The following is a 26,052-nucleotide window of genomic DNA, read 5'->3' as shown; positions in this document are numbered from 1 at the left end:
AAAAAGTTATTAAAATAAAATTTTTTTAATTATTAAAAATAAAAAAAAATTAAAAAGTAATTTTAAAAACGGGGAAAGAAAGAAAGAAGAGAGCAACCAAACCAAAAAACAAATCCCCCAATTATAACAAGCACTCAAAACTATACTGGACAGACAGAACCATAGGACAAATGGTAGAAGCAAAGCTATACAGACAAAATCACACAAAGAAGCATACACATACACACTCACAAAAAGAGAAAAATGAAATATATTTTAAAAAAAAAAGGAAGAGAGCAACCAAATCAATAAAAAATATCTACCAGTGATAATAAATACTAAACTAAGATAAACATAAAACCAGACCCAAGTCTACAGTTGCTCCCAAAGTCCACCTCCTCAATTTTGCGATGATTCGTTGTCTGTTCAGGTATTCCACAGATGCAGGGTACATAAAGATGATTGTGGAGATTTAATCCACTGCTCCGGAGGCTGCTGGGAGGAATTTCCCTTTCTCTTCTTTGTTCGCACAGCTCCGGGGGTTCAGCTTTGGATTTGGCCCCGCCTCTGCGCGTAGGTCGCCTGAGGGCGTCTGTTCCCCGCCCAGACAGGACGGGGTTAAAGGAGCAGCTGCTTCGGGGGCTCTGGCTCACCCAAGCTGCGGGGAGGGAGGGGTACAGAGGAGGCGGGGCGAGCCTGCAGCAGCAGAGGCCGGCGTGACGTTGCAACAGCCTGAGGCGCGCCATGCGTTCTCCCAGGGAAGTTGTCCTTGGATCACGGGAGCCTGGCCGTGGCGGGCTGCACCAGCTCCTGGGAGGGGAGGTGTGGAGAGTGACCTGTGCTCGCACACAGGCTTCTTGGTGGCGGCAGCAGCAGCCTTAGCATCTCATGCCCGTCTCTGGGGTCCGCGCTGATCGCCGCGGCTCGCGCCCGTCTCTGGAGCTCGTTTAGGTGGCGCTCTGAATCCCCTCTCCTTGCGCACCACGAAACTAAGAGGCAAGAAAAAGCCTCTTGCCTCTTTGGCAGCTCCAGACCTTTTCCCGGACTCCCTCCCGGCTAGCTGTGGCGCACTGGCCCCTTCAGGCTGTGTTCACGCCGCCAACCCCAGTCCTCTCCCTGCGACCGAAGCCGGAGCCTCAGCTCCCAGCCCCGCCCGCCCCGGCGGGGGAGCAGACGAGCCTCTCGGGCTGGTGAGTGCTGGTCGGCGCTGCTCCTCCGTGCGGGAATCCCTCCACTTTGCCCTCTGCACCCCTGTGGCTGCGCTCTCCTCCGTGGCTCTGAAGCTTCCCCCCTCCGCCACCCGCAGTCTCTGCCTGCGAAGGGGTTTCCTAGTGTGTGGAAACCTTTCCTCCTTCACAGCTCCCTCCCACTGGTGCAGATCCTGTCCCTATTCTTTTGTCTCTGTTTTTTCTTTTTTCTTTTGCCCTACCCAGGTACATGGGGAGTTTCTTGCCTTTTGGGAAGTCTGAGGTCTTCTGCCAGCGTTCAGTAGGTGTTCTGTAGGAGTTGTTGCACATGTAGATGTATTTCTGATGTATTTGTGGGGAGGAAGGTAATCTCCATGTCTCACTCCTCCGCCATCTTGAAGGTCTGTCCTGGTAATATTTTTTTAACGTTTTAAATTTAAAATATACGATCCTTCTTTTACAGGAACACCAGATGCATTTTCCCAGTTACTCACCTGCCCGTATTGTGACAGAGGATATAAACGCTTTACCTCTCTGAAAGAACATATTAAATATCGCCACGAAAAGAATGAAGATAACTTCAGTTGCTCCCTGTGCAGTTACACCTTTGCATACAGAACCCAGCTCGAACGTCACATGACCTCCCATAAATCAGGAAGAGATCAAGTAAGTGGAATGACTGCATTCACGAACTTTCCACACTGAGAACTCACCCCTCCACAGAAGGCGAGGGTTTTAATATACTGAAAAACTTAGGGGATGTACTGGACAGTGTCTGGTCTACAGCCTTATGAAAAGGAAAGTGATGATTCATTTGGATTATCTGGTCATTTCTGAGTTTAAAAGCACATATGAGCACTATTTTAGAGGTAACTAAGTTTTTTTTCTTTTACAGGTAGGTCCCTTTCATCTCAACTTAATTGTTTTGCTTATACCATAACAAATATTTCTCTTACGTTTAGGATTTCAAAATACATACTACTGGAATGTTCAGTGTAGGGAAAATAACTGATTACATACACTGCATGCCTCTAAAAATCTAAAGTTTAGACTCTAAATCATTTTTAATCTGAAGATTCAATTTTCATATGGTTTATTCTACTTCTGTTTCACTTTGCCTCAATGTCTAGAAGCATAAACCAAGACTATCCTATAAGTGTAAGTTACATTTAAATTGTTGGCTCTGTACTTAAGTACAGATTAAAGTTAAAGAAGCTTTTGCCAGTTGTCCTTTTATAAGACCCTGATAACTATCAACTACAAGTAGTGAAATTTAGCTACTTAATTCTAGATTTAAAAATCAAGTAAATATTCAGCTGCACAGGGTATGTTGAGGCTATGTCCAGTTTCTTATATCCAAGGATGTGAACATCTGTCTGCATGAGAGTCTGCTCTGTGTGCGCCTAAGTCACAGATCCCCCCGAGGACAAGTTACCCCAAACCAGAAGAATGATGAGAGGGGTCAGCCTGTCTTCTCAGGACTCTGGGGACAACACTCACAGACTAAGATAAGGGGTGTGGGAGGGTGGCAGGCAGGGAGCAAGGACCAAGCTTCTCCTTAGGTGGGTTAGTGGTTCAGTCCACGCAGGGCACTTGGGGTGGAGCAAGTGCCAGGAGGGGAGAAAACTGACACATGGAAGACAAAGCCCATCTGTTCGCATCTGCCCCACACGAGTCCTGTCAGGGACAATACAGACGCGCGCTCTTGCCACCCTGGTGTCCCGACATGACCACGCTCTAGACGAGCCCTGGGGAAAGGGCCTGCCAGGTGACATTTGGGGAGCAGCCCCGTCCTGCCACTGCTGCCCCCCATCCTCTACCCTGAGGGCCCTTGTCAAAGGAGGGGACCTTCAGAGGACAGATGGAATGGGTGGGGGAAGCAGGAGATGCTGCTATAAAATGGTAAGATCTCTGATGACCGTGAAGGCCACTTTCTGTGAGGATTTGTCTGATGTGTGCAAAGGTATCGGTTTTATATGTGAAGTATGTAGTCAGACCACCGTCCGAAAGGAGCTGTGATAAATGTAATAATGTGAGGGTAACAGAATTGGGAACAATTTAGGTTAGGAGGCAGGAAACCAAAGGGCAGACGATCTGCCTTGCTGGCCTTTGAAAATCATGCTGTGACCTAAAGATATGCATTTCCATGTCTTATTAATTTATTCATTCAACAAGTATCTCAGTTTCGATTCTGTATCAGGCCTGTTGTAGGTGTTAAAGACACAATAGTGAAAAAGATGAGCAAAGTCCCTGACAGTAGAAGGCGTGTATTAGTAGGTGATAGAAATGTAAGATATAAAAGCAGGTAGAATGAAGATAAGGCAAGAGTAAGAGGATAGAAAGTGGTGGAAGCTGCTATTTTTTTTTTTTTTTTTACAGGGTAGGGAGACCTTCTGAGAATAAGTGTGATAGGGAAGCCACTGAAAGATACTGCATTTTGTCTTTATAGTTTTAAGGCAGCACGGGCTCTTGGGTGGAAAGTAGACTGAGAGAGACAAGAAGGAAGCGGGGCGGCCACTTAGAGGCTGTGGCTGTGATGTAGGCCAGAGGTGGTTGGTGTGGCAGACATGACATCCTTAGGGACCGTGGGTGCACGATGGCTTGCTGAGGGATTGAGCAAGGGTCTAAGGGAAAGAGAGGGATCAGGGATTCCTCCAAAGTTCAGGGCTTAAGTGATGATCAAATAAATGAGGGGGTTATTCACAAAGGTAAGAGACATGAGAGGAGGAGCCGACTTCCAGGAGAGAAATGAAGAGGTCATCGTAGGCCTGTTGACAGCTGCCTGTTGCTTCCCAGTGGGGAACGTCGAGGAAGCAGCTGGCTGTGAGAGCCTGGCATTGAGGGGAGGGGAGACGTCTAGCGAGAGAAATTTGGGAGTTGTCACCATATGTTCGGTTTCAAAGCCAGGGGTTTGGGTGAAGTAGAGCCTGACACATGGTACGTGCTCATTTCTCTGTCCTTCCCGTACGAAGGACAGAAGAAGGGAGATTCCAGTGAGGGAGAGCACGGAGCAAGCAGAACTTGAGCCTTTGCCAGATGGGTAGAATCTTAACTGTCATAATTCAGGGGAAACACAGGCAAGAAGTAAGGGATAAATCAGAGCAAGGCGGTGAAGAGCAGGACATGTGCAGAAGACTGGGACTCACTGGACGACTGGGGCACAGGCTCCTTAGAGGCGGTTGGTGAAGAAGCAGCCTGGAAGCTCAGGGCTATGGACCTGGCGTCTGTAGTATCAGAATCTGGGTTCAGGGGTGGAGAGGAATCCTCTAGAAATCTATGAGCAGAATTGGCTGAATAATTCAATTCCAGCAGTGCTTCTGTAAGATTAATGAAGGGTACAGAATATAAAAGAGGGGATTTGATAGACCAGGCAGAAAGCTGTAACAACCCATATTTGGAAGTACTTTTTAAACCATCAGATGAAGGTGCATTCTGGAAATATCAGACTTACTAGAGACAGGCTAAAGTGCTGACAAAGCCCAGCCTTTCTTCTGTTCAGGAGACCTTGTTCTTCTGTGTAGTAATTGTGCTGGAGACAGACGACTGGATGTTCTCGACTGCAGTTCCTTTATCTGTGAATCAGAGTGCGGGCGAGACGGTCTCTAGTTCCTAGCAAAGTATGCATTATTTGTTGCTTCATAAAGTGATTCTGATACTTTAGGAAGTGGAAATTTTCCTTTATGTCAAAATTCTGTTGCCATGATGATCAACCTCCTTTTTGGTAATATTCCAAGTGTTAGATTTTTGTGACTGTTAAAATGAGGCCTTTAAGAAACAAAAGAATCACCAAAACATTACTTTTAGCAGATTGGATGTTCTTTATGTCTAAAGCCTTTTTGCTTTAATAAATAAAACACCAATTCTTTCTTACAGAGACATGTGACGCAGTCTGGGGGTAATCGTAAATTCAAGTGCACTGAATGTGGAAAAGCTTTCAAATACAAACACCATCTAAAAGAGCACTTAAGAATCCACAGTGGTAAATATTTGTTTTCTTTGTCTATGGTGAATATCATAGCAGTTATGATAATAAATTAATATCACATGCGATCTACACACATGATTAGAAACGCTGCTTTTCTTTTAGGATAAAGACTAATCAGGAGAAATCTTCTGCTTGTAAATGGTATTTTACTGGAATCTTAATCTTTGAAGTATAGCAAGTCAATAGGACATACTCCAATTTCCTCATCAGAATATAGCATGCGTTAACCAGACATACAACCTGAAAACACTTCAGCTTTCTGGTGAATGTTAATTTCATCGCCTCCTCTTAACAAGGGAATGATAAAGGGTATAGGGGTACCGTGTGCACAAGGAAAGGAGGAGATGAAGACGCTCTTCTTTACACGAGAGAAGTAGACATGGAACTCGAGGCAGGAAGGGGCACGGGTGCTGGGGAGTCGGCAGGAGAGGGCAGCACAGCGGGGCGCGGACTGAGGCATGAAGGGGGACTTAGAGGAGAATGTGCTCTGCCCTCGTCTCACCCTTCTCTTCTACGCTATTCATTGTCTGCAGCTTTACGTACAAAATGAACATTACTATATGGTAAAAATGTTATGTCTGTTTTAGAAACTTGTTTCCACAAAAGCTATCAAAACCTAGAAAGTATCCCACATTTGCATGCTGAACTCTGTTCGTCTCCTGATTAATTCTGATATGTTACTTAAGACTTAAATAATTTTAATGAAAAACAGCTGTTAGCTAATGAGTGGGAAATTATGTGTCTGCACATGCTTATTTTGTGAAGATTTTACAAATATCCTGCAAAAAGAGTACAGTTGGGTGGCTTTGTGAGGGCTGGTTGGTGATATCTGTATTTTAGTTTGGAACTGCATTTCTAGAAGTTGTGCTGAATTGGTTGTTGGGGGCTAAAATAATGTTAAAGTTACCACTTAAAAATGCTCAAACCAAGATTCATACAAATACATTTCTAAATTTTTACACATTAATGTGTCTGGAAAGTAAAGATTGTCTTTTAGAGCCTGCAACAGGATCCTGTTTCTCAGCTCCTGTGCCATGGAGCAGTTTTCATCAATTTTATACATATATATTAATATTAATTAACATATATTAAATGGATCTTTTTTCCTCTTATACCACTGTCCTTTATTCTTCTGGCTTTATTGAGATATAATTGACATATAGCACTGTATAAGTTTGAGGTGTACAGCGTGATCTGACTTACATCATGAAATGATTATCATCACAGTAAGTTTAGTGAACATCCATCTCATACAGACGCAAAATTATAGAAAAAAATATTTTCCTTGTGATGAGATCTCTTAGGATTTACTCTCAACTTTCATATATAACATGCAGCAGTGTTAATTATACTTACCATGTTATACATTGCATTCCTAGTACTTATTTATCTTATAACTGGAAGTTTGTACCTTTTGACCACCTTCATCCAATTCCCCCTCCCCCCCCCCCCCCCCCCCGCCTCTGGTAATCACAGGTCTGATCTCTTTTTCTATGAGTTTGTTTGTAAATTTTTATAAAGTGTCTTTGTCTGGTTTTGGTATCAGGCTGATGCTGGCCTTATAGAATGAGTTCAGAAGCGTCCCTTCCTCTGCAAACTTATTTTTGAAACAGTTTAAGAAAAATAGGTGTTACATCAATAATATATTATTAATAATCTCCTGTCTTATCAGAAATGATTTGAAGTTGTTGATAGAGATATAGCTAATTCAAGGGAGTTTTTTAAATATTAAAATTGGGGTAATAAAGCTTAAAGTAAGAAAGATTCACATACAAAATGAATGTCATATGGTCCTATTGCAGTCACAGTTGAGATGCACAGATCACACCAAACATTAAAAGTCTAGAAACAAGAAGTTAATAATCACAGAATCCTACATTGATATTCAGAAATCAACCTCAATCAAGTAGGGAGCTAGTATCTGTAGTACCTACAGAAAAACTTTAGGAGTTTCGATGGTGAAGAGCTTTGTTAAGCTAACAGTATGCTGCTGCTTTAAAAGATAAGGCAAATTTAGGCCACATCATAGAACACAAAACTCCCACTGTGCTCTGCTCTCCATTCATTATGTATTTATGTCTCTTATTCTTAAAATTATTTACTATGAGGCTTGTACACCTTTAACACAGCAAAAATTTTAAAAACATTTAAGAAAAATAAAGTTAAGAAAGTAAGACAGGCATGAAGTAAACATGAGAAAAAAAGGAATATATAAAATCCTTTGCACATGCTAGAAGTGACCACAAATTAGACCACAAATTAGACCTAAGGTTTAGGAAGTAAGAAAACTACAATTAGTAACCAAGACCCAGAGTGACTGTAAGTAAAAAGAATCAGTTGCTGGAAAAAGCACAAACCCTTCCTGATACTAAGTCCATAGAGAAAGTTATTCCTTGAAGCATCATTAAGAATAAAGAACAGGGAGGACCTTCAAGATGGCAGAGGAGTAAGACGTGGAGATCACCTTCCTCCCCACAAATACATCAGAAATACATCTACATGTGGAACAACTCCTACGAAACACCTACTGAACGCTGGCAGAAGACCACAGACTTCCCAATAGGCAAGACTCTCCCCACGTACCTGGCCGTGTGGCTGACAGGGTCTTGGTGCTCCAGCCGGGTGTCAGGCCTGAGTCTCTGAGGTGGGAGAGCCGAGTGCAGGACACTGGACCACCGGACACGTCCCAGCCCCACGTTAATATCAATTGGCGAGAGCTCTCCCAGAGATCTCTGTCTCAATGCTAAGACCCAGCTAAACTCAACGACCAGCAAGCTCCAGTGCTGGACACCCCATGCCAAACAACTAGCAAGACAGGAACACAACCCCACCCATTAGCAGAGAGGCTGCCTAAAATCATAATAAGGCGACAGACACCCCAAAACACACCACTGGACATGGTCCTGCCGACCAGTAATACAAGATCCAGCCTCATCCACCAGAACACAGGCACCAGTCTCCTCCACCAGGAAGCCTACACAACCCACTGAACTAACCTTAGCCACTGGGAGCAGACACCAAAAACAGAACCTGCAGCCTGTGAAAAGGAGACCCCAAATGCAGTAACTTAGGCAATGAGAAGACAGAGAAATACGCAGTAGATGAAGAAGCAAGGTAAAAACCCACCAGACCGAACAAATGAAGAGGAAATAGGCAGTCTGAAAAAGAATTCAGAGTGATGATAGTAAAGATGATCCAAAATCTTGGAAATAGAATGGAGGAAATACAAGAAACATTTAACAAGGACCTAGAAGAACTAAAGAGCAAACAGACAATGATGAACACCACAATAAATGAAATTAAAAATCCTCTAGAAGGAATCAATAGCAGAATAACTGAGGCAGAAGAACGGATGAGTGACCCTGAAGATAAAACAGTGGAAATAACTACCACAGAGCAGAATAAAGAAAAAAGAATGAAGTGAATTGAGAACAGTCTCAGAGACCTCTGGGACAACATTAAACACACCAACATTCAAATTATAGGGGTCCCAGAAGAAGAGGAGAAAAAGAAAGGGACTGAGAAAATATTTGAAGGGATTATAGTTGAAAACTTCCCTAATATGAGAAAGGAAATAATCAACTCCAGGAAGCACAGAGTCCCATACAGGATAAATCCAAGGAGAAACACACCAAGACACATATTAAACTATCAAAAATTAAATACAAAGAATTAAAAGCAGCAAGGGAAAAGCACCAAATAATATACAAGGGAATCCCCATAAGCTTAACAGCTGATCTTTCAGCAGAAACTCTGCAGGCCAGAAGGGAGTGGCAGGACATATTTACAGTGATGAAAGGGAAAAACCTACAAACAAGATTACTCTACCCAGCAAGGATCTCATTCAGATTCGATGGAGAAATGAAAACCTTTACAGACAAGCAAAAGCTAACAGAATTCAGCCCCACCAAACCAGCTTTACAACAAATGCTGAAGGAACTTCTCTAGGCAGGAAACACAAGAGAAAGAAAAGACCTACATTAACAAACCCAAAACAATTAAGAAAATGGTAATTAGAACATAACATATCCATAATTACTTTAAATGTAAATGTATTAAATGCTCCAACCAAAAGACATAGACTGGCTGAATGGATACAGAAACATATGCTGTCTACAAGAGATGCACTTCAGACCTAGGGACACATACAGACTGAAAATGAGGGGATGGAAAAAGATATTCCATGCAAATGGAAATAAAAGAAAGCTGGAGTAGCAATTCTCCTATCAGACAAAATAGACTTTAAAATAAAGACTATTACAAGAGACAAAGAAGGACACTACATAATGATCAAGGGATCAATCCAAGAAGAAGATATAACAATTGTAAATATTTATGCACCCAACTTAGGAGCACCTCAATACGTAAGGCAAATGCTAACAGCCATAAAAGGGGAAATCGACAGTAACACAATAATAGTAGGGGACTTTAACACCCCACTTTCACCAATGGACAGATCAACCAAAATGAAGGACTTAATTGATATTTATAGGACATTCCATCCAAAAACAACAGAATATACTTTCTTCTGAAGTGCTCCTGGAACATTCTCCAGGATAGATCATATCTTGGGTCACAAATCAAGCCTTGGTAAGTTTAAGAAAATTGAAACTGTATCAAGTATCTTTTCTGACCACAACACTATGAGACTAGATGTCAATTACAGGAAAAAAAAACTGTAAAAAATACAAACACATGGAGGCTAAACAATATGCTACTAAATAACCAAGAGATCACTGAAGAAATCAAAGAGGAAATCAAAAAATTCCTAGAAACAAATGACAGTGAAAACACAACAACCCAAAACCTGTGGGATACAGCAAAAGCAGTTCTAAGAGGGAAGTTCATGGCAACACAATCCTACCTTAAGAAACAAGAAACATCTCAAATAAACAACCTAACCTTACACTTAAAGCAATTAGAGAAAGAAGAACCAAAAAAGCCCCAAGTTAGCAGAAGGAAAGAAATCATAAAGATCAGAAATAAATGAAAAAGAGATGAAGGAAACAATAGCAAAGATCAGTAAAACTAAAAGCTGGTTCTTTGAGAAGATACACAAAATTGATACACCATTAGCTAGACTCATCAAGAAAAAAAGGGAGAAAAATCAATAGAATTAGGAAAGAAAAAGAAGTAACAACTGACACTGCTGAAATACAAAGGATCATGAGAGATTACTACAAGCAACTATATGACAATAAAATGGACAACCTGGAAGAAATGGACAAATTCTTAGAAAAGTACAACCTTCCGAGACTGAACCAGGAAGAAATAGAAAACATAAACAGACTAATCACAAGCACTGAAATTGAGACTGTGATTAAAAATCTTCCAACAAACAAAAGCCCAAGACCAGATGGCTTCACAGGCAAATTCTACCAAACATCTAGAGAAGAGCTAACACCTATCTTCTTCAGCTCTTCCAAAATATAGCAGAGGGAGGAACACTCCCAAACTCATTCTACGAGGCCACCATCACCCTGATGCCAAAACCAGACAAAGACGTCACAAAGAAAGAAAACTACAGGCCAATATCACTGATGAACATAGATGTAAAAATCCTCAACAAAATACTAGCAAACAGAATCCAACAGCACATTAAAAGGATCATACACCATGATCAAGTGGGATTTATCCCAGTAATGCAAGGATTCTTCAATATATGCAAATCAATCAATGTGATACACCATGTTAACAAACTGAAGGATAAAAACCATATGAGAATCTCAATAGATGCAGAAAAAGCTTTAGACAAAAGTCAACACCCATTTATGATAAAAACTCTCCAGAAAGTAGGCATAAAGGGAACTTACCTCAGCATAATAAAGGCCATATATGACAAACCCACAGCCAACATCATTCTCAATGGTGAAAAACTGAAACCATTTCCACTAAGATCAGGAACAAGACAAGGTTGCCCACTCTCACCACTATTATTCAACATAGTTTTGGAAGTTTTAGCCACAGCAGTCAGAGAAGAAAAAGAAATAAAAGGAATCCGAATCAGAAAAGAAGAAGTAAAACTGTCACTGTTTGCAGATGACATGATACTGTACTAGAGAATCCTAAAGATGCTACCAGAAGACTACTAGAGCTAATCAATGAATTTGGTTAAGTAGCAGGATACAAAATTAATGCACAGAAATCTCTTGCATTCCTATATACACACTAATGATGAAAAATCTGAAAGAGAAATTAAGGAAACACTCCCATTTACCATTGCAACAAAAAGAATAAAATACCTAGGAATAAACCTACCTAAGGAGACAAAAGACCTGTATGCAGAAAATTATAAGACATTGATGAAAGAAATTAAAGATGATAGAAACAGATGGAGAGATATACTATGTTCTTTGATTGGAAGAATCAACATAGTGAAAATGACTATAGTACCCAAAGCAATCTATAGGTTCAATGCAATCCCTGTCAAACTACCAATGGCATTTTTCACAGCACTAGAACAAAAAAAATTGCACAATCTGTATGGAAACACAAAAGACCCCAAATAGCCAAAGCAATCTTGAGAAAGAAAAACAGAGCTGGAGGAATCAGGCTCCCAGAATTCAGACTATACTACAAAGCTACAGTAATCAAGACAGTATGGTACTGGCACAAAAACAGAAATATAGATCAATGGAACAGGATACAAAGCCCAGAGATAAACCCACGCACATATGGTCACCTTATCTTTGATAAAGGAGGCAAGAATATACAATGGAGAATTGAGCCTCTTCAATAAGTGGTGCTGGGAAAACTGGACAGCTACAGGTAAAAGAATGAAATTAGAAAACTTCCTAACACCATACACAAAAATAAACTCAGAATGGATTAAAGACCTAAATGTAAGGCCAGACACATAAAACTCTTAGAGGAAAACATAGGCAGAACACTCTATGACATAAATCACAGCAAAATCCTTTTTGACCCACCTCCTAGAGAAATGGAAATAAAAACAAAAATAAACAAGTGAGATCTAATGAAACTTAAAGGCTTTTGCACAGCAAAGCAAACTATAAACAAGATGAAAAGACAACCCTCAGAATGGGAGAAAATATTTGCAAACAAAGCAACTGACAAAGGATTAATCTCCAAAATATACAAGCAGCTCATGCAGCTCAATATCAAAAAAACAAACAACCCAATCCAAAAATGGGCAGAAGACCTAAATAGACATTTCTCCAAAGAAGATACACAGATTGCCTACAAACACATGAAAGGATGCTCAACATCACTAATCATTTAGAGAAATGCAAATCAAAACTACAACGAGGTATCACCTCACACCAGTCAGAATGGCCATCATCAAAAAATCTACAAACAATAAACGCTAGAGAGGGTGTGGAGAAGAGGGAATCCTCTTGCACTGTTGGTGGGAATGTAAATCGATGCAGCCGCGATGGAGAACAGTATGGAGGTTCCTTAAAAAACTAAAAATAGAACTACCATGCGACCCAGCAATCCCACTACTGGGCATATACCCTGAGAAAACCAGAATTCAAAAAGAGTCACGTACCACAATGTTCACTGCAGCACTATTTACAATAGCCAGGACATGGAAGCAACCTAAGTATACATCAACAGATGAATGGATAAAGAAGATGTGGCACATATATACAATGGAATATTACTCAGCCATAAAAAGAAACGAAACTGAGTTATTTGTAGTGAGGTGGATGGACCTAGAGTCTGTCATACAGAGTGAAGTAAGTCAGAAAGAGAAAAACAAATACCGTATGCTAACACATATATATGGAATCTAAGAAAAAAAAAAAAGTCATGAAGAACCTAGGGGTAAGATGGGAATAAAGACACAGACCTACTAGAGAATGGACTTGAGGATAGGGGGAGGGGGGAGGGTAAGCTGTGACAAAGTGAGAGAGTGGCATGGACATATATACACTACCAAACGTAAAATAGATAGCTAGTGGGAAGCAGCTGCATAGCACAGGGAGATCAGCTCGGTGGTTTGTGACCACCTAGAGGGTGGGAGGGAGGGAGACGCAAGAGGGAAGAGATACGGGAACAGATGTATGTGTATAACTGATTCACTTTGTTATAAAGCAGAAACTAACACCATTGTAAAGCAATTATACTCCAATAAAGATGTTAAAAAAAATCTACAAACAATAAACACTAGATACAAACAATAAACGCTAGAGAGGGTGTGGAGAAGAGGGAACCCTCTTGCACTGTTGGTGGGAATGTAAATCGATGCAGCCACGATGGAGAACAGTATGGAGGTTCCTTAAAAAACTAAAAATAGAACTACCATACAACCCAGCAATCCCGCTACTGGGCATATACCCTGAGAAAACCATAATTCAAAAAGAGTCATGTACCACAATGTTCATTGCAGCACTATTTACAACAGCCAGGACATGGAAGCAACCTAAGCATCCATCAACAGATGAATGGATGAAGAAGATGTGGCACATATATACAATGGAATATTACTCAGCCATAAAAAGAAACGAAATTGAGTTATTTGTAGTGAGGTGGATGGACTTAGAGTCTGTCATACAGAGTGAAGTAAGTCAGAAAGAGAAAAATACCCTATGCTAACACATATATATGGAATCTTAAAAAAAAAAAAGGTTCTGAAGAACCTAGGGACAGGACAGGAATAAAGACGCAGTCGAGAATGGACTTGAGGACACGGGGAGGGGGAAGGATAAGCTGGGACGAAGTGAGAGAGTGGCATGGACATATATACACTACCAAATGTAAAACAGATAGCTAGTGGGAAGCAGCCGCATAGCATAGGGAGATCAGCTCGGTGCTTTGTGACCACCTAGAGGGGTGGGAAGAGGGAGGGGATACGGGAATATATGTATACATATAGCTGATTCACTTTGTTATACAGCAGAAACTGACACACCATTGCAAAGCAATTATACTCCAATAAAGATGTTAAAAAATAAAGAACAAAATATTTATATCATCCTGAGAAATATCCTTAAAATAATACAGCAGAGAATTTGACAGTGTTTTCTCTCTAAAATAAGATTCTTCAATAGAGGCCAATGATAGTTCACCAAAGTGCAATTCAGCAAAAGCATTGTCCCAGGGTGGCCGATGGATGCCGTCCCAGTCTACGGCTCCCTGATGGTTTATTCCAAGGGGAGAGTTCAAGCAGGGCTACTCAGTGTCATCCCAGATAGATTGAGAAACTAGTATACCAAGACAGTGCTGTGACAATTTCATTATATTTTATACAATATTCATCCATAGGAGATTGGAAAATTTTTTTAATGAAAAAACAAATGACCCTTCACCACAGATAGTTTTGAAAGCACTGTTTAGAGTATCTAATAATGAATGAACTGCATATCCTTCAGGAAACCTCTGTAATTTTTTTTCTCAGGTGAGTTTTTAAAAGGCATTGAGGGTCAGGGTCCTCAATTATATGCCCTAAAATTGCCCGGATAGTTGGTCTCTTCTGATACCCATGAAATGAACCCTATGCAGAGACGTGTGTCACCCGTCATGTGAACTTCGCACGTGGTGGGAACTGAGCTGTGAAGAGAAGGCCACCACACCTGCACACACAGGGGGTGCAAAAGAGCCCCTTCACCTGGGCTGGGATCCTCCCCAGCAAGTAACCTGGGTTTGTTCCACGGCCTTATAGTCATTTTAGCCTGGAAAACTTTTACATCAGGTGCAACCAAACACCCACCTCAGCCATTAAAAAAAAAAAGTCAGTGTTCATAGTACATCTAACTTTGAGCAGCACACCTTCCTGATATAACCTCCAGGGTTTAGTCGTTACAAACACTGACCTAGATCGACTGGTAAGGGAGGTGATGTACTTTAGCTATCATCCATAAAGCTATGAAGTTAGAGTTAGAAACAAGGGTTTTTCTAACAAACATAGTGACTTTGGCTCTAGAATAATTGTTCTGCAGACCTTCTTTGCAGGAGTGGTAAAGTATCAGGGTGATTCCCAATAAGCATAATGATAAGTAGCACTTACCGAACACTTAACTATGTACAGCCACATTCTAGTTATTTGTATGCATTAAGTCATACAGTTCTCACAATAACCCTGTGAGGTAGATGCTACTATTTCCTCTCTTTTTTACTGATGAGAAAATGGAGGTTCAGCAAGCTTAGCTTGCCCACAGTCACTCAGCTGGGACACGGCAGAGCCGGGGCCCTGACCCCAGCATCCTGTCTCCAAAGCCACTGCCGCACCCACTGTGCTCTTCCTCCACCTCCCTGTTTGTAAAGATAGAAATAATCCGTGTTACATATGCTTATTTTCCTAGTGAGCAGGAGAACACGCGTGGCTCACTAGGACATATCCCTTGTTTTACCCCCACTGGAAATTTTTATCTGATGCATTTTGAGTACTGAATCATATTTCAGGCATCCCATTGGAAAGATATTGATTAAACTGGAGAATTTCCGGAGGTGAGTTAACAAGCAAGTAAGGGTTCTAAAAACCATGTCCCATGAGGAATGCGTGAAAGACCTGGATATGTTCAGCCTACACAAGGGAAATGGAAGAATACACGTGGCAGCTCTTCATCAATTTGGAAGTCTGTCTCGTGGAAGAACAGTTAATAAACCAATTATGTGTGGCATCAGAAGCAAACTAGTACAGGGAAGTAGGCATTCTGACAAGCTGCCTTTGGCTTAGTACTGAGCCTCTGTCTCATTGCTTTTGTAAGGAATCACTAACACTTCTTGAGAGCACACTGAGTTTTGCTATATAATCTCATATAACTGCTACAACAATCCAGTGAGGATGTATCTACATTTATTTATGCACCAAAACACTGAGGCTTAAAAAGGTTAAGGAAATAGCCTGTGACAGAGCCGGAATCTGAACCCAGATCCATGGTCCTCAGCAGAGCCAGACTAGACTGTCTTCCACAGAGCTGTCCCGCGGCAGCAGACTCCTTTTAATAAAGGAGGGTACGCAGAGATGAGCGAGTGCCAAGGATGATACAAACTGAACTCGTCATTGAGAAGGAGGCTGTAGAGAGGACTTACTAGATTCCTTCCAGTTCTGATTTCTTAGGTAAAAATTTCTGTGAAAATATATTGCACTTGTCTTAAAGTTTGCAACATTGAAGTTACATTACTAGCAGAGCTTACATTGACTTTCTTGCTACTTTCCTTTTAATTATTAAAAAGAAAGGGGGAAAAAAAAAAAAGAAAGGGGGAATGTGTTGGGGGGGTGGCAGTGGTGGGATGAACTGGGAGATTGGGATTGACATGTATACACTAATATGTATAAGATAGATAATAAGAACCTGCTATATAAAAAATAAATAAAATTCAAAAATTCAAAAAAAAAAAAAAAAAAGAATAAAGCTGAATATACCAGAAACTAACACAACATTGCAAATCAACTACACATCAATTTTAAAAAAAGAATAAAGTGGCTATAAACATCAAAAAAGGGGAGGGGGGGAGATAAAGAGCTTTAATTTTGCTACTGAGTAGATAATCAGCATCGTCACATTTCATAATTTTCATAATTAGCTGTTCATTCATCTAAAGAAGGTTTAAAGGGCATCTCTGTGAGCCGCTGAGCACTGTAACAGGTGCAGGTAAACGGCCCACAACACCTGGAGTTCGCTCCCTCCCTGAAAATGGGCATCAGTAAGCTTTAAATTATAAATGATGAACTAGAAGTTAAAGCAAAAGTAAAACAGAAATAGGTTGTATGTAAATATTTCATGTAGCTCAGTGCTTCTCAAAATTTTCTGTCAAAGTATCCCTAGTGGCCAAGAAGAATAAATGCCTTGTACCCTGGAAGGTCTAGGGAAGCAACTTAAAGGAGGCCTCTGTAAGCGGGAAGCTTGTTTTTTTCCTAACATTTCACAGAAACGTTGCATTTGTGCAACATAGTCTAATCTGTGTCTTAATATTTAAATGTTTTAAATTATCATAACCACTGTCGCTAAAATTGAAACTCTAAGATGCTTTTCATACCCAGTAAAACATTGCCTGATATATCCAGAAGTACATACATCCCAGTTTAATAAGCCAAGGTTTATAACAATACCTTGTATTTAAAGTTTTCTTCCCATTGAAAAAGATCTTTTCAAGGAAACCTGTGGATATGGGAAGGATAGATATTCATGACTCATACAGTTAAGGCGAGATGTTCATACATGTTAAGCCTTATGGGAGATTTACTTTTCTTTCCTCTAATATTAACTTCTCCTACAGATGGTTAAGTAGAATAAAATATAGAAAATTACATAAATTGGTGAAACAGGATAAGAAAAAAATTACTTGCAAGAGTAGGATATAATTTTTTGGTATTTGAGAATGATTTGAACTTTTAAAAGTTTGCAGAAATACTGTACACATATGCTGAGAAGATTCTTTTATTGGTTAGCACGCAGTTCAGACTAACGTTTTACTGGTGTTTATGACATTTACGTAGGTTTTGAACGTAAAGTGATGATTCTAAATAAAATTATATTACATACATGGTAACCCCTTTTTAAATTGGTACTGCTTGTTTTAGGGAAAACGTGGATACATAAAAATTTATGAATGTAATTTTTCTTGTTGTTTAGGAGAGAAGCCATATGAATGCCCAAACTGCAAGAAACGTTTTTCCCATTCCGGTTCCTATAGCTCACACATAAGCAGTAAGAAATGTATCAGCCTGATGCCTGTGAACGGGCGACCACGAACAGGGCTCAAGACCTCGCAGTGTCCCTCACCATCTCTCTCGGCATCACCAGGCAGTCCCACGCGACCACAGATACGGCAGAAGACAGAGAATAAGCCCTTCCAAGAACAACTTTCCGTAAACCAAATCAAAGCTGAGCCTGTGGATTATGAGCTCAAGCCCATAGTGGTTGCTTCAGGAATCAGCTGTTCAACCCCTTTACAGAATGGGGTTTTCAGTGGCGGTGGCCCCTTGCAGGCAACCAGTGCTGCTCAGGGTGTGGTGCAAGCCGTTGTCCTGCCAACGGTGGGTTTGGTGTCCCCCATCAGTATCAATTTAAGTGATATTCAGAATGTACTTAAAGTGGCAGTAGATGGTAATGTAATCAGGCAAGTTTTGGAGAATAATCAAGCCAATCTTGCATCCAAAGAACAAGAAACAATCAACGCTTCATCCATCCAGCAAGGTGGCCATTCTGTTATTTCAGCCATCAGTCTTCCTCTGGTTGATCAAGATGGAACAACCAAAATCATCATTAACTACAGTCTTGAACAACCTAGCCAACTTCAAGTTGTTCCTCAGAATTTGAAAAAAGAAAATCCAGTCCCCACCAACAGTTGCAAAAGTGAAAAGTTACCAGAAGATCTTACTGTTAAATCTGAGAAGGACAAAAGCTTTGAAGGAGGGGGGAATGACAGCACTTGCCTCCTGTGTGACGACTGTCCGGGGGACATCAGCGCACTTCCGGAGCTAAAGCACTATGACCTGAAGCAGCCCGCCCAGCCCCGTCTGCCCCCCACACCAGAAGCTGCCAAGCCCGAGGCCTCTGCCCCCTCGGGGTCCGGAGATGGCAGCCTGTCTCCCAGTCAGCCACCTTTAAAGAACCTCCTGTCTCTTCTGAAAGCATATTATGCCTTGAACGCACAGCCAAGTGCAGAAGAGCTCTCAAAAATTGCTGACTCAGTGAACCTACCGCCGGAAGTAGTGAAAAAGTGGTTTGAAAAGATGCAGACGGGGCAGACTTCAGTGCAGTCTTCTGAGGCATCTCCTCCCGAGCCAGGCAAAGCCAACACCCCTGCAAAGAACGATGATCAGCCTCAACCTACAAACGCAGATGACTCCCAGGACGGCACAAGGAATCTCCAGAGCCCTCTGAAGATAACTAGCTCCCCCGTCTTACCAGTGGGCTCGGCTGTCAATGGTTCCAGAAGCGGCGCTTCATCCCCATCCCCCCTCAATCTCTCCTCCTCCGGAAATGCACAGGGTTACTCGTACCCGGCAGAAGGGGCACAGGAAGAGCCACAAGTCGAACCTCTTGATCTTTCACTACCAAAGCAACAGGGAGAGTTATTGGAAAGGTCAACTATCACTAGTGTTTACCAGAACAGTGTTTATTCTGTCCAGGAGGAACCCTTGAACTTGTCTTGTGCAAAAAAGGAGCCACAAAAGGACAGTTGTGTCACAGACTCAGAACCAGTTGTAAATGTAATCCCACCAAGTGCCAACCCCATAAATATTGCTATACCTACAGTCACTGCCCAGTTACCCACGATTGTGGCCATCGCTGACCAGAACAGCGTTCCGTGCTTGCGAGCGCTGGCGGCCAACAAGCAGACCATCCTGATCCCCCAGGTCGCGTACACGTACTCGACTGCAGTCAGCCCCGCGGTCCAGGAAGCATCCCTGAAGGTGACCCAGCCCAACGGAAATCAGGTAAAGAATGCTCGCACCCTCAACCTATTGGTCAAGTGCTCGTTTGACTTATTTCAGTGAATTGTTCTAATAAAAATGAGTCACGAGAGAGCCAAGCAGCTTGTTAAGCTGTCATTTTTGAAAGGAAATAGATGAACGTGTGCCTTAGTACTTTTCAACGGCAGTTTTGTTATTCTGCTGAGAAAAGGGTCGATGAGTCTCAGCTAAATATTGACTGTCTGAAACTAGAGACAGAAGAGGAAAGTAAAACTGGAATGCTCACTAATCAGACTTCTGTTTTTATAGTTAGATTCCCAAAATTCGTTAAGTTTCTGCGTTGATTATGATCATTAGTAAATGAGAATTTGTTCACAGACGTTTCACACCAGGCAAACTTAGCTATCACTTTTTATGTGTTAACACCTCTGTTTATAAAAAGACTTTAATTAAACAAACAAAAATTAAGTATATAAAGAATTCATCTAGTGAATTTACTAATGATTTTATAAGCTGTAAACTAAATAGTGTTCAATCATAATGATATATGAGGAAATATACTTGTGAATCTATGTTTGCATTTTCCTCTTTAACTCCAAAGTTAAAGTTGGGATAACTCCCAAATCCATGACAGTTTTGATAGAACCATTTTGTGTGACTGTTGTGTGTCTCAACGTCTGGGCTTTTTCTGTGTCACTGACCTTGATGTCTCTCCATTTTTTTCCATTAATTTCTGATTAAATTTATCTCTAGTATTCATTAGATTCAATCTTTTTTCCAAATATTTGCTATAAGTAGGGGCAGCTAAAATAATTACAGTATCCTGTTCAAGTGTGTTTTGCTGCTTTTTTCTCCTTAACTATTGCTACCAATGGGCTTCCCGTAATTGTGGTAACTCTTGAAAAAGTTTTCACATGGCTAAATTTCTTACTAAGTCTAAATTTTGGGTGTATAAAACACTCTTCACGCCTTTGAATAATAAACAGGGAACCACAAACATTTCAGTTAATCATCCAACTAGATCAAATAACGTTGAAAATAGAGTTCCTTTAGCACCATTAGCAGCTTGCAAATGCCAGAAAAATGTCGGCGCCTCTCCCACCTTACAAAGCCGTGAGAAATGTTGAAAACCTTTGAATGTGTAGAAAATTTGTGAATTTAGAATGGAAGACTTCAGAAAAGACACAGGATCTTAGGGGCCCCATCCCACTACAGGCTCCCTGAAGAATTATTCTACCGACAGGAGGCCCAAGTTACCTCCCCAACCCTATCCCTAACCTGAAACTCTGAAGGTTCATTGTGTAGCAAGTGTTCTTGTTTAAAAATGTAGACCCTCCTACATTGTTTTTCCATGTTGCTCCTTAGAAAAGTGATAGGGAGACAATGGAGTTTAGTTCACAAAACTCTAAGGTTCTGGAAGATACAATTTAAAGACCACTTTTAAAAAACAGAATCTTAATTTTTGCTTAGTGAAACCCAGAATGAAAAAGTGAAGGTAAGTGATGCAGTCAGAAATCTGTGATTGTTTAGCAAACTCGTAAGTTAAAACTTTCTGCCAGTTTCTCATAAATTAACGATTCACATGGAACTGGGTGGACCGTGTTAGTACCGCGTTTTGTGTTTTCTTTTTGGTGCCCTTCCTTCTCGGCGCCAGCTGGCCCTGGGTTTGCTGCGGTTGTGGCTGTAGCGCCCCTCCCTTTTGTCTGTGTCAGCCCCACCTGTCACCTGGCCCTCCCCTTGGAGCCTGCTTTGGTCAAGCTGTTGAAAGTGTAAATCACAGTAGTTCTTTAATCTGTGCTTTTATTTATGTCTCTTGCTTATCTTGTAATTTTAAATGAAATTTTCCTACTTGTTTTTTTTCCTTTAGGATGAAAGGCAAGACACTAGCTCAGAAGGAGTATCAAATGTAGAAGATCAGAATGACTCTGATTCCACGCCACCCAAAAAGAAAATGCGAAAGACAGAAAATGGAATGTATGCTTGTGATCTGTGTGATAAGATATTCCAGAAGAGTAGCTCGTTGTTGAGACATAAATACGAACACACAGGTACGTATGCTCATGAACCTGGCGGTTTTGGAAAAACAAATTTATAACCGTTTCCATAACCTGAAGTGCCCGGAAGCCTATCGGCTTAATGCCGTCTTATTTCATAGCTGTGCCCTTATTTTCAGGTAAAAGACCTCACGAGTGCGGCATCTGCAAAAAGGCATTTAAACACAAGCATCACCTGATCGAGCACACGCGCTTGCATTCCGGGGAGAAGCCCTACCAGTGCGACAAGTGCGGGAAGCGCTTCTCCCACTCGGGCTCCTATTCCCAGCACATGAACCACCGCTATTCCTACTGCAAGAGGGAGGCCGAGGGGCCGGAGCCGGGGGCCTCGGGCCCCGGGGGCCCCCCCGCGCACCACGCGGGGGCCCGCGCCTCCCCCTCGCAGGGCGACTCGGACGAGAGGGAGAGCTCCACGCGGGAGGAGGACGAGGACAGTGACAAGGAGGAGGAGGAGGAGGAGGAGGAGAGGGAGACGGAGGAGCTGCAGGAGGAAAAGGAAAGTGGAGAACCGCGAGGAGGGGAGGGGGAGGAGGAGGAGGGGGAGGAGGAGATGGAGGAGGAGGGGGAGGGGCACGAGGGGGAGGGGCACGAGGGGGAGGGGGCGAACTCCGAAGGTGCGAGGGAGGGCGCGGGAGCTGGAAGCCCAGCCCGCAGCGTAGAACACAAAGTCGGCCAGGGCGGTGAGCAGGTGTCTGAAGAGAAAACAAACGAAGCCTGATCGTTTTTCTAGAAAGAAAGAAAATTCTAATTGGTAATGAAGTTTGTTCTATATTATACATGCTTTTCACGGAAACACAGTAACCTGTATACTGTGATTTCTGTTCACTACTGTGTAAAAATTTAAAAAAATACAAAATACCAAAAAAAAAAAAAAACCACACAAAAAAAAAATCCGGGTGTGCCTGAACCTCAGACCTAGTAATTTTTCATGCATTTTTCAAAGTTAGGAACAAGTTTGTAACATGAAGCAGATTAGAAAACTTAATGACTCAGAAAGCAAAGATGCAACAGGTTAAAGGAAACTGATTACTTAGATAAGCATCTGGCATTGTTTCATTTTATCAGTATTAATTATTACTCTTATGTTGGTTTATTCTTAAGCTGTACAATTGGGAGAAATTTTATAATTTTTTATTGGTAAACATATGCTAAATCCGCTTCAGTATTTTATTATGTTTTTTAAAATGTGAGAACTTCTGCACTACAAAATTCCCTTCACAGAGAAGTATAATGCAGTTCCAAACCGTGCTAACTACCATTTCTAAATTCAATCTAGAAGGTAGTAACTTCTAATATTTAGATGTCATAGTAGAGCGTATTCTCATTTAAAGTGTATCGTTAGCCTTAAGAAAGCAGCCGATAGAAGAGCTGAAGTTTCTTACTCATGTGGTTTAAATGGAGTTGAGAAGATTGCCGTTGAGTTCTGATTGCAGGGACTAACAGTGTTGATACTGGTGAGGACAGCAGAGCCGTCAGAATCAGTGTTCGTAATTGTGTTTGAGTACGTGGTAAACAAATATGAAGGATGTGATATGAAGCTTTGTATCTCCTTTGGCCTTAAGCAAGACCTGTGTGCTGTAAGTGCCATTTATCAGTATCTTCAAGGCTCTGACCAGCCTCCGTTCATGCGTGGCCTACAATAACTAGCATTTGTTGATTTGTTTCTTGTATCAAATTCTAAAATAAAACTTAAAACCACTGACTCTGTCAGAGAAGCCAAACACTGGGACATTTCACCCTTTAATAACTCCTCAGTATTCATTTTGCGTTAATTGACTTTCAGAATTTCTCTACAGAAATGAAAGGGAAATTTTCTAATCTGCTTTATCCATGTACTTGCATTTCAAACATGGACCTGCCATTGTTATTTGGCTCATAATTGTTTCCAAATGTTAGTTATTATGGACCCAGTTTATTAACAACATTAGCTGATTCTTACCTATCAGTATTATTTTATTTCTTTTAGTTTATAGATCTGTGCAACATTTTTGTACTGTATGTCTTCAAACCTGGCAGTATTAATACCCTTCTTAACTGACATATGTACTTTTAGTTTTAGAAAACTTTTATATTTATGTGTCTTATTTTTATATTTCTTTATTTATTACACAGTGTAGTGTATAATACTGTAGTTTGTATTAATACAATAATATATTTTAGTATGAAAATTTGGAAAGTTGATAAGATTTAAAGTAGAGATGCAATTGGTTCTCTTGCATTGAGATTTGATTTAACAGTGTTATGTTAACATTTATACTTGCCTTGGACTGTAGAACAGAATTTAAATGGGAATGTATTAGTTTTACAACTACAATCAAGTCATTTTACCTTTACCCAGTTTTTAATATAAAACTCTTAAATTCTGAAATTCACTGTGTGACTAACAGCATGATGCTCTGCGGTTTTATTGAGAGATTAGTCTAACCATGAAGTCTCCTTTCCTTATAAGCCAAGCTAGGGCAACCGTATATAAACAGTGTTGGGAACAACGTTTAACATTTTGTGCCAATTTGTTCCTGTATTCATGTATGTAAGTTACAAATCTGACTCTTCATTTTTAAGTTCCTTGTTACACCATGGTCATTTTCTAGTTTTTTACCAGACTCCATCTCACAATAAAATGCATCAACAAGCCTGACTGACTTACTTGCTGTCATTCTTTTAATCATTATCAAGATTTTCTTTGGAAAACTCTGTGACATACATGGGGGTATTATACCGTCGTCCTGCGCTTGGTTTATCTTGGGCTGGGTCTGGGTAGACTAAATGGTGTAGACATTCCCCGCTAAATCATGGATTTTCCTGCGGCTGGGTGTTTCTGGGAAGGTCAGAGGTGACAACTAACGGCCTCCCCGGAGCTTGCTTCCTCTTCCCGAAACCCTTAGCCCCTCACTCCTGATCCCGTGGCCTCTCAGCCTTCGGGGAGCCTGCGTTAGGTGCCTTTCCTCTGGGCTCCCACAGCCCCTGTACCTGCCTCATCATCTCAGCCCTTATGCTGTGGCTCGCACCCCCCCCACCGGGACGGGCCGTGTCGGCCGCCGGGTCACCCACCCCAGTGCCCGCCCGGCAGAGTGCCCGGCCCAAGTACATGCAGCCACGTTGGTTGAACGAGAATATAATTTGCACATTAACAGAGCTCAGCTGTGTCTTTCTTTGCTACTCTTTTGCTTCTATATATGTTCAGTGATTTCAGCAATTTAATAATTTTTTTATTCAGGCCCTACTAAACACTAGACAGACAGACATAACAGACAAATAGTAAACTATACCTTTCCTGTTGCCTTTCTATTCTGATTTGCGAGCTTATTTCCAGGTGTCGTCTTTCTGGTGCTTAACCTAATGGTACATGACACAGGCATTCAAGGCCTCTGGTAGGAATTGATGGGACCCCCTCCCCTTCTCATGGCCTCACGTTCCTAGGTGATCGTTATCAGCATGGTGCCTCATTTCTTCCATCACTGAGAAGAGCTACCCAATAAACAAATTCATTGTATAGGGTTAGAAAATAAGAATAAATAACCCTTCTTAGGAGACATGCGTACTACAGTCACTCTGAGGAGCAGCTCAGAGAAGTCAAGTGCTCGACACATGTGGGTAAATAAATGGCTAACAAAGGCCTCCAGGTTCATCAGACACGTTCTGACAGTGAAACCGTGTGGCTGCTTCCCATGACTCCCCCAGGTCCCGTAACAGCAAGAGTGTCATTTGTCCCTGACTTGTACCATGCACAGGTGCTTCACTGCTGTTGTCAAAGCTGATTTCACAAAAGCCTTGCAAGATTGAAAGACCATGTGCCCATGAACACAGACATATTAAGTAGCAGAATAAAGACTGGAACATGGGTCCACCCGACTCTAAGAGCCATGCCCTTAACTAGCCTGCCTCACATCTCACTTACACCATCTACATTTAAACTCAATCCTGGCCTTAAGTAACATGAGTAGAAAATGTCAGCAAGACCAATATACAGTTTATAACATGGTGAAAAAGAAAAGCAAGGGCAAGGGTTTTTCAAATCTGTGTGCAAACTTAAAATTAGCCTTGAAAACGTGAAAATGTAAACTCAGAACAGATCTCTTAGGATCAATTAGAACAACCACAATATGGTCTTTGTCTTCTGAACCTAAAAAAAAGCATAAATTCCTCTGTTCTAGTGAACAAATACATTCCACTCAACAATACACATTTTTTCCCAACAACACATGGGACATTCATGAAGAGAAACCATCTTATGGGCCATAAAACAACCCTCAAATTCAAAAGAATTGCAAACAAAGTGGTTTTTCTCTGACTACAAAATAATTAAACTAGAAATCAGTAACAGATACATCTGGAAAATCCACCCCCCTCTGCAAAACTACTGGAAATTAGACAACACATTTCTAAGTAAAATATGACCGTTATAAATTATGAAGAACTAAGTAAAAATGAAAATGCAACATCAGAAGTTGCAGTGTGCAGTAAAAGCAGTGCATGTTAAGAAAATTTATAACAAACACTTTTATTAGAAAAGAATAG

General features: G+C 41.2%; 1 protein-coding gene across 3 annotated transcripts in view; it reads left to right on the top strand.

Annotated features, from left to right (window-relative positions):
- Window positions 1-24,169, top strand: part of ZEB1 (zinc finger E-box binding homeobox 1) — a 196,063-nt gene extending 171,894 nt beyond the window's left edge. For all 3 annotated transcript variants that reach the window (XM_082385285.1, XM_082385284.1, XM_082385286.1), the window contains exons 5-9: window positions 1,630-1,832; window positions 5,040-5,145; window positions 17,694-19,504; window positions 21,348-21,528; window positions 21,654-24,169. In XM_082385285.1, the coding sequence (XP_082241411.1) occupies window positions 1,630-1,832; window positions 5,040-5,145; window positions 17,694-19,504; window positions 21,348-21,528; window positions 21,654-22,252 (2,900 nt within the window). In that variant the 3' untranslated portion in view covers window positions 22,253-24,169. The remainder of the gene's footprint in view (window positions 1-1,629; window positions 1,833-5,039; window positions 5,146-17,693; window positions 19,505-21,347; window positions 21,529-21,653) is intronic.
- The last annotated feature ends 1,883 nt before the right edge of the window (window positions 24,170-26,052 follow it).

This window comes from Balaenoptera borealis (assembly GCF_965194805.1).
Source record: "Balaenoptera borealis genome assembly, chromosome: 3".
Taxonomy (NCBI): domain Eukaryota; kingdom Metazoa; phylum Chordata; class Mammalia; order Artiodactyla; family Balaenopteridae; genus Balaenoptera; species Balaenoptera borealis.
Note: the sequence above shows the minus strand (reverse complement) of the source record. Positions and strands in the feature narration are given on the sequence as shown.